General features: G+C 40.8%; 1 protein-coding gene across 3 annotated transcripts in view; it reads right to left on the reverse strand.

Annotated features, from left to right (window-relative positions):
* The window catches only part of SUSD4 (sushi domain containing 4), a 71508-nt gene that overhangs the window by 4879 nt on the left and 49579 nt on the right, over positions 1-17050 (reverse strand). For 2 of the 3 annotated variants that reach the window (XM_057398799.1, XM_057398798.1), the window contains exons 4-6: positions 16644-16823; positions 13018-13206; positions 42-233 (exon numbers count right to left, since the gene is read on the reverse strand). In XM_057398799.1, the coding sequence (XP_057254782.1) occupies positions 42-233; positions 13018-13206; positions 16644-16823 (561 nt within the window). The remainder of the gene's footprint in view (positions 1-41; positions 234-13017; positions 13207-16643; positions 16824-17050) is intronic. The other variant, XM_057398800.1, reaches the window with a different exon arrangement.

Here is a 17050-nt window from a genome sequence, read left to right on the forward strand (position 1 = left end):
ACTGTAAGAGGACAGAAGTACTGCTACTGCTGCTCCCTTACCTGTTTTGACACAGTATACTTGGTAGGAGGGGAACCACTCTCCATACTGGCAGGTGATGTACTTGTAGTCATTGGTGAGGGTGTAACCAGGATCACAGTAAAACTCCACCACCGTCCCGTGGTTGTAACGCTCGCAAGGCCGCGGGTGGCAGATGTAGTCTCCATGACTCACCATTGGAGGTAGTGGACAAACTTGGGCAAATGAACAAAGAGAGAAGAAGAAAGACATTAATTCCAGCAACCCACCACTGCGTAGCTTCACTGTGTCAAAATGCACAGAGCACACACTTCAGGATCCCCTTCAAGCTCTCTGTAGTGTTGGGTTTGTCTGGGGTACCAGACCACCAGCGGATGGATGCACACACCTCCAACATGGCAACATGTGCCGGGAGGTCAGTTTTGTCTCTCAGTGAGCTCTGCTGTCACCAGCTTACTTAAAGGCCTGAGAGATGGGAACTGGGAAGCTTCCCACCCTCTGGGGGAAGGAGAGGGAGAAAGTAAGACAAAAGGGGACACATACACCTACAACATGGCTGTATGGGGATGAAAAGGGACAGTCAAAGCAAGAGAGAGAGAGAGAATCCCTTTCCTTATGAAACATCTCAAATTCAGCTGTAACATCCTGTTTTTTGTTTCATTAATGTAATTAAAGTGTTTGTATGCTCTCATTCCTAAATATTTGCTTTAAAAATAAGTTTGCCATGAACTGTGCTGCATGAAATGCACAGCACACAGTGTTCCTTAAGCACTTACAGTCTGTAATATTATTAAGCTTAAACTCTACTGGTGTTATTTGCGTTTTGCAATCTATGAATAGCCTGACTGATCTCAGTGGGGCCGCTGGTGGAGCGAGGTCTTAAATATAACAGAGGCTGAGCCTGTGTTAATTAAGTACAGTGGTTTACGTAAGGTTAAGTAAATAAGAAGGAATTGCAATATAAACGTGTGCAACTTTTACTGTAGGCCCTGAAACGAGAAGAAATGTCTTCTCACATGGCTGGGCAGATGAACTCAATGGAGAACCGAGGGAGCGCGCTCTAGAAAACAGCAGCAGAAAGGCAGCTCGCAAGCAGTATTTTTATGAGAGAGGAAACTTTTCCACTGAGTAAGTGTTCGCTGATTGCTATTTTCTTAAGTGCTTCTAGCACAGACTCAAAAAAAAACCCTGCGAAAGTGTAATGATGTCTCCAATGGCTACATACTGACCCAAAGGGGCTTGAAGTACTGGATGGCTTGTTTTACGTCCCTTCAGGGGCAGTAACTAACTGGCTCAGTGCCCATCTACAGGCTGTTCCCTCCACTTCATGCCTCCCTCGCTCAGGCAGGACCTACTGCATCGCTTTAAACAATGAAAATGCCATCTCTCAGAAGAAGAATCTTTCCAGAAATTACAATTCAGCTGCTTCTGTCTGTGCATCTTCTTCCATGAATAATGCATTTCATAAAAAAAAAGAAGATACACAAGATATTAAATGAATCTTCAAGAGAGGCTGATTACAATGTGCAGCAGTGTCTACTCCCCATCCCCTGGAGACATGGCTTTGTTTGCATTTTCACTGGAAAGGCTTAATAATAACTTGAAATCAGAGCAAGTAATTCACATAAAAATTCACAGCCTTAATCCTCTGCATACTTCCCAAAGTCTGTGGGCCCACAAGAAGGAAGAATGCTTTACTGGGAAGTCAACTCAAGATTGAAAACAATCCAGGCAAAAGTGTCGGATTGACATAGTAGGAAAGCACCTTTTGTCCATATCAGGGGTCATTCTTCTATTAAAAAGAAAACAATCAGCGAAAGCAACAATTCTGGCCTGCCATAAGGAATCTTGGTATATTTTTATTACCTACACTTACAGGATGAGGAAAAAGGAAGACAGCAATTTAAGCTGCTTTGCAACTGAGTTTTGCCAAGCTATGGCAGCCTGCAAACGGTGTGTAGATGCCCAGTACCTTTCAAGCAATGAGCAAGTAGATCACACCTTATCACAAACAGCAACACTCAGAGAAACAGATTTTCCTCTCCAGCAATGTAGCTGCTGCTTCATCCCAAACCTCTTAATGGCATTCAGAGCCAAAGCAGGCTGTTGAATAAAAGAAAGCCTCAAAGCTGGTGTCCCAGCAATGTGGATCAGCTCAGGAAGGACACATTACCAGGCATATTAAAAATGATACTCTGTGGGAACAACGCGGATTTGGAGCTCTCAGTCTGCTTACAAATAGGCTTGTATTTTATAAAACCTGAAAACAAGAGCAACACTGAGTGTAGGGTATGTCCCCAGTGCAACCCCTTCTACTGCCACTCCCTGGGGGTATCCCTCACTGCCTCCTCTGAAGCTCATGTTCATCCAGTTTCAGGATCCTTCCACATTTCAGCCTGGAAATGTCTGCAAACATTTATTTCATGCACTGCTGAACATTAGTCATGAATTAAGAGTCAAGTTTTAAGTAGTTGTACCTGCCAACAGCTCTTGCATTAAACACTCAGCAGATGCAATGGAGCAGGTTTGAAAATCAGGTTGTTTAGCTCAGCTGAAACAGTGCTTCATTCTTATGTCAACTGGACTGTCAGAGTCAGGGGTTCTCACTCACACGGGAGCATCCAGTTTCAGGATCCCTCGACACTTGCATGGACAAACAGGCCCCCATGTGCCATCATTAATGCTCAGGTTCGGAGCCTCTTTACCAAATCAAGTCAGATAAGATACACCACAAACAACCAAAAATGAACTTACTTTGAGCTCAGTCATACACCCAGTCCCTTTCTCAACTCACTCCATTCCCATGGTCATCCTAGCCCAAGGTCCTTTAAAGTCAGGCGAAGGACAGCCATAAAGTGGCCTTAGTTTTGATCACAGAAATGCAAGATTATGAAAATCTGGAGGGCCTCTGAACACTCTTGACTCCCAAAGACAGATTTTTGGTACAGAGCTACTTGTCTTTCAGGGTCAGATCCCTTATTTATGCTGGATAGCAGCGTATGAAACTGGTTGCACAGATTAAAGCAATGTGCCAGGTCAAATACGGAGAAAAACTCAGGTGGCAAACCTCAGCCCACTGGAGCTCTCTAACGCCGTTAAAATTCTAGCGTCCCCAGCAAATTGTATTTGAAAATTACAGGCCATGGACTTCAAGCAATTGCATCAAACTCACAGAATGAAAATAGCCACAAACTGTAAAAGTGTGTCTGACAAGTACATTTCCACTGTCAAAGCTGACAGCAGAATGAATGATAAATAATCATAGGAACGAGTACTTCAGGAAGCTCTTACAGCTTAAAAAAAAACCCTTACATGCTGTTCTTAAATATGACACCAAATCTCTACTACCCATACCTTTCAGCATCTTCACTTTATAAGGCCTTTGGGATTTTAATGCACTAATTACAACATCCAGCAGTACCTTCTGACAACCAACATCAAAAAACCGTATGCGCATGTCCTTAACTTTGGAGCTTCTCAGTGGGATGGGCACAATTCAGACAGCGTCTGCTGGTGGTTCTGCAGCACATGATCCTGGATGTCTGGATCCATCTTTATAGAGCAATTGGCCACAGATTGTAAGGGGACTTATAGAAACTTTACAGCTCAGCGTTCTCAGCTGAAAAGCTGAATTGTTTATCAAGAATCAAAACCAGATGTGTTTTCTATGGTAAACAAATCCTTTCTGGGATGCTCAAGGCACCTGTTACTCAAGGAAGTTGATGGGAAGAATTCCTGATTTGATGCACTTCCTTGCCTGCTCTTAAGGAGCTGCTGGAGCTGACGGCCAACCTGAGATCAGCGATGGGCTTCATGCTCTGACTCATTGTAATGAAAGATTCGCACTCTCTGAAAGAGCTTAAAACCTGGGGAGTCAAGCCTTATGTTACACACACTATCACATACTGGCTTGGAGCACAGGCAGGGGTGGTTCTGCCCCACTCTGTGCCCCCTTTGTCACAGCCTCCACAGTGCAACAGCCACATCCCTTGGACCAGGGGCACTTGAGGGTGATGCAGGCTGTGGCACTTACTCCCAGAATTACTGGAGGAATAAGTGAGATTCACCCAGTAATTTTTCCTACCCACTACAGTCAAGAAGCTTTTTAAACTGCCCAGAGGATGTAGCAGTAATTTTGCACTGTTGACACTGGAGCTGTAGGAGGGAGGGAAGATTTTTGGCATTAGCATATTCTCAATTAACATTGATGGCACAGAATAAAGATCTCCCATCACTTTTCTAATAGCTACTGGTAGAGAGATGAAAGAGCTACAGATATTTACAGTGCTCAAAACCTTCTTTATAGTCAATTAGTTCAACAGCTGGTTGGTTTAGTCTTTGGTCAAAGTAGGCAGGAGGTAAATTATTCAGGTTTTGCCCAGATCTTGTACATGAGCCAAAAAATAAAAGCAAAAATGACTTGAAATACAGGGTACTTGCTTATAAAAAAGCTTATTTTCCACCTTCTGTTTTATTTTGCATAGTATGTTTTGTTCTCTAGCTACTAGTCCGCCTTTCATGTAGGGCATTAGTTGCTCAGTTAGCTGGGTTAGCAGAAAAGCCCACCGTAAAGCCAGGCATTTTCTGCTTGACACAGGGATGAACAGGCTTAGCCACATTTGCACCTAACCAAAAGGTACACTTCTTCAAAGGTACTATGAATGCCTGTTCATTAGGAAGGGTGAGAAAAGATTAAGATGAAACTTCATGTTGAGAAAGACATAGATAAAAACCTGGCACTGTTTTGTGCTGGGAAGATGCTGGTGTATCTCACTAGATGGTAATCTGTCTTGTTTGCTCATGAACTGGAGGAGAACAAGAGCTTTTCTTGAATTGTTGTTCTTGTACGTATCTGGACACTAACACCAGAAATCCGTACGCCTGTCATCTGGCTACTGCATTCCAACCAACTTGAGCCACTATTTACTTCATGTGAGTTGAAGAAGAAATTCAGAGGTTTGTAGAAGGAAGGAAATAGCAAACCCAGTTGCTTTAAAATAAGTCCTGTCAAAACACCTCAGCCTAGAACAGCTGCTTAATTTGAATTTGTATTTCCAATGGCACTATCAGAAATGTAAGCAGAACAAGAAGCATTGCTAGAGTAACTTCTCATTTATTGTGAACATCAGCTTAACAATATCCTGATGATACATTCCTATAAGAAATGTTGCTGGCATTTTGAAGGGAGACTTAGTGCATGTTAGAGCTGTACTGGAACAAGTGAGAGAAACTTTGCATTTGTGTTTTGAGAGTGAAGATGTGCTGTGAGGAACTTCTCTGATCGCTCATTGGAAGTGAAGATGCAGGATGCTCATGCTGAACTCTGAAGTTGCCAGCAGATTTATTTCTTGACAGACTACAGGAAGAACTATTTAAAATGTTGTATTGGTAGCCAATATTTTCCAAATTATTTTCAATCTTAACCTTTCTCAATTACTAAACCTTCACTATGCCACTTACACGTTTTCGTCTGAAAAGACACCGAACACGTTGGCAGCTTCTCCACCATCCCGCAAGTCAGCGTTCAAGCAGCTAGGAACGTACCCCAGGTCTCATGGCTCCAAGCTGCTTGCTCTGCCCTTAGATAAACACTCCTGGGTAATTCTGTACCAGCTACAACAGCGAGGTGAGCCTCTCCATGTGCACACAGTGATAAAACTTTTCACTTTCTACAGTGTGACGTTAACTCAATTAATCAAGTTTTTAACGAAAAGCTGCTTCTCTGGTCTAGCTCTGACAAACATCATCTTGGTGAATCACTGATACCAGCTGTATAAGCCTAAATGAGCCAGTATAAAACTAGCTTTAACTCTGTTTTAATAATTGTTTAGCATTAGCTGATTCCCAGATGGTAACAGAAGGTGATTTAGAATCACTTATCATACACAGAGCTTCCTTGTTGCTGGAGTTACAAATTACAGAGCCCATTTTGCAATTCCAGTCACCTGCTGGAGCTCCAGTCCTGCAGGAGCATCATGCCAAATTCACACTCATCCTCAACAATCCTGCCATTCCAGGCACAGCAACCTGTTAAACATTGATCTTAATGCCAAAGTCATTAGTTTCAAAGGCATTTCACAGCAGATACGGGGTAAAACACACCTCAAGTGATGTTTTGCCTGTAAATTTTAGAAGTGCAATTTTCATTAAAACTACAAAAAAATAAATATGATGCATTTGCAGCAATAAAGAGCTAGAAGTTATTTTAGCAGGAGGCCCATCTTTAAGGAAGTATTTATGCTCATTATTCAGAAGCAAGGGCTTAGACCACTATGGTCTCACAGCAGATCATTTTAGCATTCTTCATCACTTGCTTCTAGCTTCATTTCTTCCTTTTCCCATGAGCAGTTGATTTTCTGATCAGTAGTGGTCCTTTAGGGCTTCAAGAAGCAGATGCTGGGGACTGCACAGACACATAACAGGAAGCAGAAAGCTTCAGAATAATTCAAGGCTTGGGTATTTGACAAGTATCACAGGGTAACTCCAGACCTGGAAAAGGTCAAAGTGCTTAGAAGTAGAATGGAGAAGGGAGAGAGAACTGTTGGGAAGCTGGTTGAGAAAACCAGCCAGATAAAAACCTGACAGGGATGTCTGAAGAAGCCAGTGCTCACTGTGAGCTGGACGTATCAGTGGGTTTATGTCATTTTAGTCTCTTTAATAGCTTTTTCCTCTTTGTTTTTAAGCAATTATCCCTTGAACCCATGTGGCGTTCCTATCATCAGGGATTGACGGAGAGAAGGAATGCTGAAATAGACAAGCTGTATTCCAGGACTTAGCTGAAGGCCAAGGAAATCAAGCTGTACCACCTAGGAGAAGGAAACGTACAAGGTCTCATTCCCAATGGAGTGCTACCAGGAGAAAAAGAGGATGAGGAAAACCAGCAGGTGATCTTAGCACTGTAATACCACAAACTAGTTTACAAGACTGGGAAGATTTGGAAGAGTATCTGTTTCTGTTATTGAAGTTTAGTTATCAAGTGCCTGCCTATTGGTGAAACAGCCACCCTTTAAATACTGGGTTTTATCCCTGGAAGAGAAAAAACCCTATGCAGTGAACAGAATTCCTAATGCATAGAGTCTGTAGCTACAGTTCCCTCCATTTATGGAAGAAGTTTTGTAATTGCACTGTGTAGCCAAATTTAATGAACGTGTCCATAAAGCAGAGAGATAGTTGATTTCAAGGTAGATGATGTAGTGTGCTTTTCCTTTCTGAGGAGTCCTGCAAGATAAAGGTGAAGGTGAATATTGTAAAGCAGCCCTCAGGGAGAGATTTTCTCTGCTTTCCCCCACCTAATCCTCAGCAAATTTAAAGCACTGTGGATAAAACACTACATGCATCTGGCATCTAATGTGGAACTTCAGGGCAGAAATTATGGCTCCATAAAAAAGTTGGGATGTCTGGCTGATTCTGGAAGTACTAAGGTATCTGAAAAGTACACAGGTGATACAGCAGGTGTAAAACAGTGATTTAATGTGACAGTCCTGTGCATCAAGCAGAAACAGAAGACATAAAAGAAACAGATTACAAACTGTTCTGTTGCTTTCCTGAAAAACTATGAACAGTGGGGAAGGCATCTATTTCAATCACAGCCAAGATCAAAGATTTCTGCAATGTAAAAAAAGGAACAGTCACTTAGAAATATGTTATTTATCTTCTGCAAACAAAGTCTTCAACTTGGAGCCTGTGCTCTGGTTTTCTTTTTGTTTCCCTTTGTGGCACACCTGCTGAAGTTAAGAGATTGGATGATTAAGCAGCAGGACGTCCACAGAAGAACATGATTTGTCTGCCTAGTATTTCATGTCACTGTGCTCTTTCTGAACTCTTTTCTGTGCCTCTTCAGCTGTGGGTAAAGATGTACAGATAAACTTCAGTGTTGTCCAACAGCACAAAATCCACATACTCAAAGCCACTATGAGCAGCTCCTTTAAAGTGTTCAACTTCTGCACTCATACAGGGTGGTTGGATGCATATCATTCCTGCACGCCTGGGTGATGGAATTAACTGTCTACAGTGCAGAAACACATAAAATTATTCAATTACTTTTTAAAAAGGAAACTATCCTTTTAAACAGCTTCATCACACTTGCTTTTTACAACTTAATCGTCCCTGGGGTGAAACACTATTTCATCCTTTGGCTATCAGGCTAAAGGTGTCACGGGTGTAAAGGTGTTGCCCAAGTAAAGGTGCTTGCAAATATAATTTGCTGCTTCTGTTTGAGCATTTACCTCTGGTTGTCATTCCTGAGTTGCAAGAAGTATTGCTGTAGGCAGTGAACACATTCTGAAATGCCATTCTAGTCAGAGCTATTAAAAACAAGGCTATCAATGAGTCTTACGTTAACATTAACTCAGTTAACTTGGATGACCTCTTTGGCAGCTGAACAATATTTAGTTTATTCTTCCTCCTGCCTGCAAGCTGAGTAGGTGTAAACACAGAACACACACCTGGTATCTACCTCTCTTAATTTCTTAACACCACAGTGTTTCATAACTTGCTTGTATTGCTGCCCTCTGCTCCCTCTATGGGATTTGTATCTTTTGGAAATGTGCTGCATCAACATTATCTTCCCTGAGGATACGCACCAGTCTGTCATGTTGGAATTTATCTAAAGCCTTCTCAATGTCGACAAAGAAACACAGAGAGAAATCTATTTGCACCAGTGTACAATATCTCAGGCTGAGGATTGCTTTATTCTGACTCCTGAACATAAACTGATTACAGACTGACCTGAATCTTTTTCTCAGTGTATTGCTGTACGTTCCATCAGGAACTGAAAATATTTTAAGGGCACAGTGGATTGGGCATACAGCTCAGTGTCAATCATTGTTCATGGCATCAGCAATTGTTGTAAGAATGGAGATTTTTGAAGCTTTCCTTCAAAGGATCCTGCATGCAGTTGGTCAGAAAGTGTGAGCTACTTTGTTTTGAAGCCTTAGGTGCCTATGGCATTTCACCTGTAATAGCACCCTCCTCCAGTGCTCTTTCACGCTCTTTACATTCTGAAATGCCTTCAGTTTTCTTCTATTACCCCTCTTCTACTCATTGATTCTCCCCTTTGAGGTCTGTTCCTCGTGATTTTGAATCTACCTACAAAAACTTGAATATATTTTCTATTTTACAGTCTTTCAAGCTTAACCTCAGCTTGAGAATCTGTTGATCCTAGCACGTAGAATGAAGTCTTGATATCGCAGTATGTCTGACTTCCTGCTTTTCTGTTAAACTGCGATGATGCTGAAATCAGACATTCAAGGTAATAGGATCATGTCTGTTGTTTGCAAATTCAATCAACCTGTTTTCCCTTTTACTCTTACTTACAAAGCCAGGAATTCCCAATTACACTATCCATATAACTGCTTTATATTCTAGCATTAGCACTTTAATCAAATTCTTCCGACATTTCCTCTCTTTGCCTGCTTTCCCCCCAGGTCTATTCCTTACATCTTCTCGGAGCTCTTCCAAAGGACATGGAAGATTAAAATACAGATTCCAGATGGCAAGGTGTGTAATCGCATGCACATCACCTTCCCAAAGTGCTAATGGACACTGTTTTGGCTTTTAAAGAATTCCTCCAAATACTGTGCTAATGTCTTTACCCACCTTAAAGTATTGTATCATACACATTTCCTAGTTCTATGTTTTATTTCACTGAGTTCCATACCAGTATCCTTTCAAGTGTTTACTCTTCCCTGATGTTTCTGGAAGCCATCTGATTTTACAACTGATGTTTATATACCCCATGTGGCAACCTTCAATTTAAGGGTTTCTCCACCCGTGTTTTGCATATCTGATTTTATAGAAGGCAATCCCTAACTTAATCGATTTCTACAGATGGATGATTAACCCCAGATTGGTAATTCAAAAGTCATATAAATATATATGTATATAAAAATTTCCTTAGATTTTCATATATCATTGAAGTGTTTAGCAAGTTTCAGTACAAACAAAAAGAAGTTTAAAAAACTTCTGCACAATTATGGCATTCCACTAGAAAAAAGGATATTAAGAAAGTTAAAGATGTAAATTGAGGACTTAAAGGAGAAGAAAATTCAGTGTTAAGATGCTTCATCTTAACCTCGAAATGACTGTTAAATTTTCTAGCACTGGTAAAACAACCCCATTTCCTGTACCGTCATTCTCAGATATAGCTGAACCATTTCAACTGAAGCTTCCCAAATGATTCAGCTTGAGGCAGGCACTCAAAAATCAATCTGAATGTTTTAAATCTGGCAAAGGTACAAGCATTTAAGAAGAGGATCTCATACCAGTAAATACTTGGCAATCTGAGCTGGAGGCATCCTTATTTGCCTGAGCTATAATAACTTCCCTGATCAGATGTAAACAGCTGTTTCTGGGAAGCCGCTGCATAACTCTGCAGTGCTGGCTGTGCTTCAGGTACCAGGTATCACAATTTTCACACACTAAAGCAACCATGATTTTAACTATCAGAAAAATCTTCTTCCCTATCAGCAAAAACAGTGTCTTGCCAGAGATGGTGGAAGCTCTGCACTTGGCAATAGGGAGAATAAGACGAGTGAGCATTAGAAAGCATGCTGTACCATGGGAGCTGAGTGACCCCTGCCGTAACCATTTATTTAAATGGAGCTACAAACCCTCCATTCAGAATTTATGTGGCCTGACAGAGGGAAAGAATCATGAGAGTGGCATATAGCATTTGTGTGATTACACACACATTTAAATTCTTTCTGTGAAGGCTTCGAGAAGAACGTACATCAAAATAAGAAAGCTGTAAGCACTGTTGTTTATAGCCAAATAAAAGCTCTGCAGTGGTTTACTACAGCTTCCTAACAATCATTTTGCTTTTAATCATCACCATTAAAATATTGAGCGGGGAATGTCATTAGAATAAATTTCGGATTGATCATGGAAATAAATAAATGGAATTAATTTGTTATTTGCAAATTTTCTCTGTGAAAAAGATACTGCTTGGCGAGATTACACCTTCCGTGTAAAAGGAATGCTGAAAAATGAGCTTGACATTGGTATGCAAGGTACAGAATAAAGTAATACGCAGGGAGGGAGTTCTGTCCTCTAATTAAGAGTAGTGGATTGTAAGAGATTCCTAGGGACTGGCGCTCCTTGCATAAATCACTTGAACAAACACTTTCAGAGAAGGGCATCTCAAGCTGATTTACCCTATCTGGATATTATTTTGAAGTTCTCTGTGTCCCAGGTGAAGCATCCCTACGACAGAGTTCACAAGGGTAGCTGTGAAGGGTGATGCTGATCCCTCCCAACAGAAGCAAGGACAGCCCCAAAGCTGAGGAGAACCTGCTCTTGCAAGCGTTGTGCTCTACGCATGGGTCTTCATGGTTCATTCAACACATGCGCAGATTTAACATTTAAGGAGAGCAACAATAAAGTGATTAAAAGGGAGGCTGGATCAAAATCAAAACTCAGGAGGCCTTCCAGATGGCCAGTGTCTGGAGCACACTGATGCCCCCATCACAGATCATCATAGTTGAGTTAGGATGATAACTTTTGACATGTTACTTAGAGCGCAGAACTGTCAGGGCATCGCTTCTCATCTCATGTTTTAAATTATCAAGAAAAATGAGCCTCTCCATGACTTTATAATGCAAGCAATAAAAATGACACAGGAGTTTTCTTGGGTGTTTTGATAGGAGCTGGAATGCTCACCTGTGGTCAGTGACAGTAGCACACAACTTCTGCTTCATACACGAGTTTCTGTGTTTGACTGCTCTTCTCTCCCTAACTGCAGAATTGTCGTTTTTATCAAATCGGTTGCACTGTTTGGATTATGCCTAACAGGGCCCTTCTGGTTTTTTAGTATATTTTTGGTATTTACTGTATTTTCCATGCAACATTTTCCAACAACAAACAAACCTTCCAAAACCGGCTTACACGGAGCAGATTTGGGTTCAATCTTTTATGCTGTGCTAAGTAAAGAAACAAACAGAAATCGCCTTATGTCATTCTAAAGCTGCAAAGGCATTTCTAAGTTCTGGAACTTGCACTGCCAGTTAATAGCAAGGATCATTGTATTATTTCTGTGCAGTGTATCACTTTGTTGATGCAGTTGACAAATTTTTGCACTTCCAGAATGCTTAGCATTTAACTCAGTGGCATAAGTATCACATATGAATTCCTATAATTACTTTTAGCTGAATTCTGCATATAGGTAGCTTCCTTACAGGCTTGAAATAGAGCAAAAATGTAGTCCTTTTAGGGAAGTGAAATGCAGAGGGTGCATTTGGATTGTGATGGCTTCTGAGGATGTTTCATTAAAGATGCAGTATGAAGATGGAGGAAGGTAGATCAAAAGGTTTTGACATTTTATGGAGCAATCCACTTGATATCTTTGTTTTAAATGTATGGGATGCAAATACAAATGCACTACAATGCCCTCCATTCCAGCACTGCAGTTATAGTCACAGATTTTTCCTTTTAGCTTGGTACAATTTACCTCTGTTTCACGCTGGACGGTTTTTATGTTCCTAATCAATAAATTAGCTCAGTGATTTGATTTGAGTTGCAAATCCTTCTTTAAGGTTAACTATGATGACAGATAGATAACAAATACTCAAGCGTGCAGCACTGTGTAGCGCTGAATAATGTTTGCAGCTGGCACAGCCCGAATTAAGAGTTCCTACAGAGTATTTTTTAAGTTATCATGGAAATCTATCCATAAACTGACCATCTGCACATGAATGTGAATTCCATAACTTCCTCACGATATTTATTACAAAAGCTGCAAAGAATTTGCTTTGTAAGGGCAAAGCACTCATCATTGAGCTTCTCCTTTTGCACTTTGGACACTAAGAGAGCGAACATTATGGTTAAGTAACACCAAGAGCTAATGGTGCAGTGAGCTACGCAGCAAAAACCAGATAGATAGGCTCTGCATGGCCAGTGTAGGCATTACATATAGTGCAACCATGGTTATAGCCTTGAGTTAAAATCATACAGAGCATGCTGATTTTGCAAAACTGAAAGATAAACAAACAATAAGACATTTACCTTCCACATCAAGGCACCTAGGTGGGCTATCTGACCAGATAAGGTTATACATGCACTCAAGGAGCTCTGCCCCTTCTAGTTTATATCCAGGAAAGCATTGATAATGCACCACTGTTCCTACGGGGAAGGAGGCCTCGAACTCAGATATGTTAATGTAACTATGAGGAAGAACCAATGGCCTCAGGCAACCTGCAAAGAAGAGGGAGGTATCCTTTATTATAAGGTGCTTATCTCAGTCATCTTCACACATCTTGGTTCTAATTCCTAAATTAAGGAGTGCAGTATTTATTTATCATTTTCTCTACTATGAATGGCATGCCTGCATGAGCTCCCTCAAATGCATATACCTCCTTATCCTGATTCAAGCCCTTTTTGTTGTTCAGCCCACACACTTTGCTAGTGTGGGATTCACTCTCAGCAAATCCAGAAAAGGTTTACTGAAAATAACAGTATTTTGTTTCACAAACATTCACTGGTTTAGCAGATGGCAATTGCTTTTGGAGGTAGAATCTTTAGTAAATATAGATTGTCATTTATATAAACCATGAGTTTTATTCCTCCTCTTAAAACTGACAGGCATATAAACCATCTTTAATATTAAGACTGCTTCTGTCACAAAGTGCACACAACTGTAGGAGATTCGCAGACAGAATTAATGACTTTGAAATTCCAGTTTGAGAAGTTCTAAAGGGACATGACTTCCTCTGAGCAGTCCCATGATAAACACTGAAGGAGGTCTCGGATTAGGTTATCAAAAAGTTAAGGTACCTGTTATCATCAGAAACTGGAAATGTAGTCAGAGGTTACGTTTTGCTTCTGGATTTACTGCTGAGGGATTTGTACCATGGATGCGCTGAGCAGTAACAATTAAATGGCCATCAACCATGTGTGGTGCAAGAAAAAGCAGTGAATTTAATAGACGACATGACTTTATAACATGTCATTCACATTCAGAGTCTGGTTTGAGCTGGTATTTAGATAAGAGCTTGTACTAGAGAAAAGAACAATTCCTCATGGCCTTAGAAATTACCCTCTTGGTAATGCTTAATATTGTTGGTTTTTTAAGTTGCAATAGTGTGGAGGAAAAATGATTAGTAATCAGGAAATGAAAAATAATATGATAAAGTTATGAGAATAGTAGGAGGTGCATTATGGCAATGCATCAGTGGGTCTCTTGCTGCTGCTAGGAATTAGTGAAGGATGTCCATAGGATGCTTATAATTTTAAGCCTGAAGGGGAAACTAAAATCAGCCTCAGAACTTCTTGTCAGATACTGGCATCTAAAAGAAAAAGTCTTGACACCACTTCAAGTGGTTATTTGTTGCAATGGTCTTTTGAGAGAGGGACAAAAGCAAAAGAAAACAACAAAAAGAGCTTGAAAGCATTTTTACAGCACACTGGGCTACCAGAGCAATGGTTTGATAGCTGCTTTTACTAGCTGGTTATCTTTCTGCTCAAATAAAACTTCAAGCATCCTATATGCTACCTACTGCTGGTACCCCTGATCAAGGATGCCCCACACGTAACACACCGGCTCCTGCAAACTGAGCAGCCCACTGAGCAGGGCGATATAAGCAGCCTCCAGTGGGACAGAAAGAGCACAGACTGCCTGAGCAGGACCAAGCTCACTCTTCTCTGAACTGTATGAGGAGAAATTTTGTCCTGCTGGCTCAGAATTTTAATGCTTGTTGGGCTCCTTGTACTTGAATCTGTGTGAGAGCCGAGTGTTTGTGAAAACCCCTGCGTCTCCAAACATCTCAAGCTGCTTGAAAACTTCATTTTGACTTTTTTTTTTATTGCTAAGTAATCCTCATCATTTTAGATCAGTAATTATGATTATTATCTTGTGGCAAAAATAGTTTAAGGTCGGATTCTTATACATTCCACAATCCTTTCCCACTGCTCCAGCAGGAAAAAAAGGTATCTGAGTGTCATGAGACTCCCCTGCCTGCTGTAATCAAAGGGCCATGGAAATGGAATTGACAGCTTACCTAGTGCATGTAGACAAGTGGCTTTGATATTATTAGTGCTTGACATAGCAAAAGGAAAATTCTGGAGGCAATTTTGGAACAGGTTTGTAGAATTCGGCAAAATATGGCAGGTGCTTTAATCTGAAATGCCTATTCTCTACCTGTCTGGTAGTTACAGCACTTTGGTTTTGTGCAATTCATTTCTTAACTTTTATTAGAGCTGCTTTATTTTGAAATCAGTTAATATCAAATATTGAGCAGCAGCAATTGATTGTGTTGCATAGAATAAATACAGCAACAGAAGAAAGCAATAAGCCAAAGGGGTACTTCAGGCTCTTTTGCTTACCCAGTCAATACTGGCTGCCACAAAATTTCCACCTGGATCTCTGCATATTAATCCTTGGAGTATTCGTCTCACCCAACTGCAAGAGTCTTAATATATCTTAATTCAGTGTGAGGTGCACCCACTTTCAAAAATGGGCTGTATATTTTATACTGCTAATAAGATACCCCAAAACGTGTGTCCATTTTATTACAGGTTTGTGAAAACTTCCCTTTTCTTGTCAGACCTATTCAATTACATGTGCATCTAAAGCACTGAGCTAGCCCTGTAATGTACATAAATTTCTACTTGTCTGTGCACTGTGGTCTCAGACAAGACCTTGGGGGACAGTTTGATGTGCCCCAGACTGAGGCTCCTAACTGTGGAGACCCATACAATCTAATCTCCTGTAACTTCTGACTCTGGTGCCCATCAGTCTCATAACTTTACAGCTGAAATGCCAAGCTCTGACTTTCACCTCTCACCGTGCCACCGTCACTCCTGAGAGGTGTCCCAGCTCTCCTTGCCTGCCTGCCCTGACTCTGCAAATTAATGGGACAGTGTAATTAAGTGCCTACAGAAACTGTCACCTTTAGGAGACGATGGATGGGTTTGAGGACAGTTAATACTAACCCAGTATTCTCCTTAGCACAGACAAAATCTCTCAATGCTGTTAAACCTGAGTCAATGGTACTAAGGCATGCGTATTAGAAATGTAGAGGTAGTGGCAGCCCAAAGGTACTGAATTTCCAATCACTAAAGCTGGCCTACCCCCATCCATTTCTCGCAGTCTAAGTGAAGCCGTGATCCAAGCTACTACTAGTTCCACGGCTAATGGCTTTTCTGGCCAAAATCATTCTTATGCACATCCTGAATTTTCAGTCAATACCTACGGGTTTAATGGACTGTGAACCTCATCATCAACTCTGCTGAAAACTGATAGAAGAACAGGTTCCAGCTTTTCCCCTCTCCCCCGCCTGCTGCACAAGGTGAAGAAAGGTAAAATGCAGTTAGAAGCTTAACTCTTCTCAGAAATGGGGCTAAAATGTCAATTGCCCATCAGATCATTTCTGACTGATTTGGCTCTGATTTTTCTTTAGATTGCAAAGTATCTGATATTAGACTAGCAAACAAAAAGCAGTATTTAAAGTAGCATTTTAAGTATGGGTGTGTTCAGAAAGTGACATCTTCTTTCCTGCAGTGAGCAGTGGGGAAGTACATAGCAGCAGCACTATTCAAATACTGTATCAGATCACTGACATCCTTACAACTATAGGAAATAACAGTGGCAAACTATCACGAGCTATAAAAGAGGATGTGCTGGTGTACTAAACCTTGACAAATGGGCAGATTATCCCATGTTCCATCGTCTTGACATATTGAAACCATGTTGTCTAAGTCAGGGTAACGGATCTGGAATCCTTCATGACAGCTGATTATTAATTTATCGCCAGTCCTGTATGTCTTGTTATGAACCTCTGCATCTTCAACGTGTGGAACAAGGCAATCTGTGACTTCATGAAAGAAACAAAAATAGTAACTTCATTAAAAAAAAAACATGGGTAGCTATTCAATAATCAAGCTCTTAAGCAAAAGTTATCAGATCATGTAAGTGCTCTGCTTAAACTGTTTGAAACACCCATTTCAGTAATGATGTCCTTTCCTTCATTAAGCATCAGTTACAAAGTCTATAGCACTGTAGAAGATGATGAGCTACGATAATAGCTCATTCCCCCAGGCT

The sequence above is a fragment of the Pezoporus wallicus genome, unplaced genomic scaffold (assembly GCF_028554395.1).
Source record: "Pezoporus wallicus isolate ANWC-B61680 ecotype Strahan unplaced genomic scaffold, APGP_CSIRO_Pwel_v1 contig_5231, whole genome shotgun sequence".
Lineage (NCBI taxonomy): Eukaryota > Metazoa > Chordata > Aves > Psittaciformes > Psittacidae > Pezoporus > Pezoporus wallicus.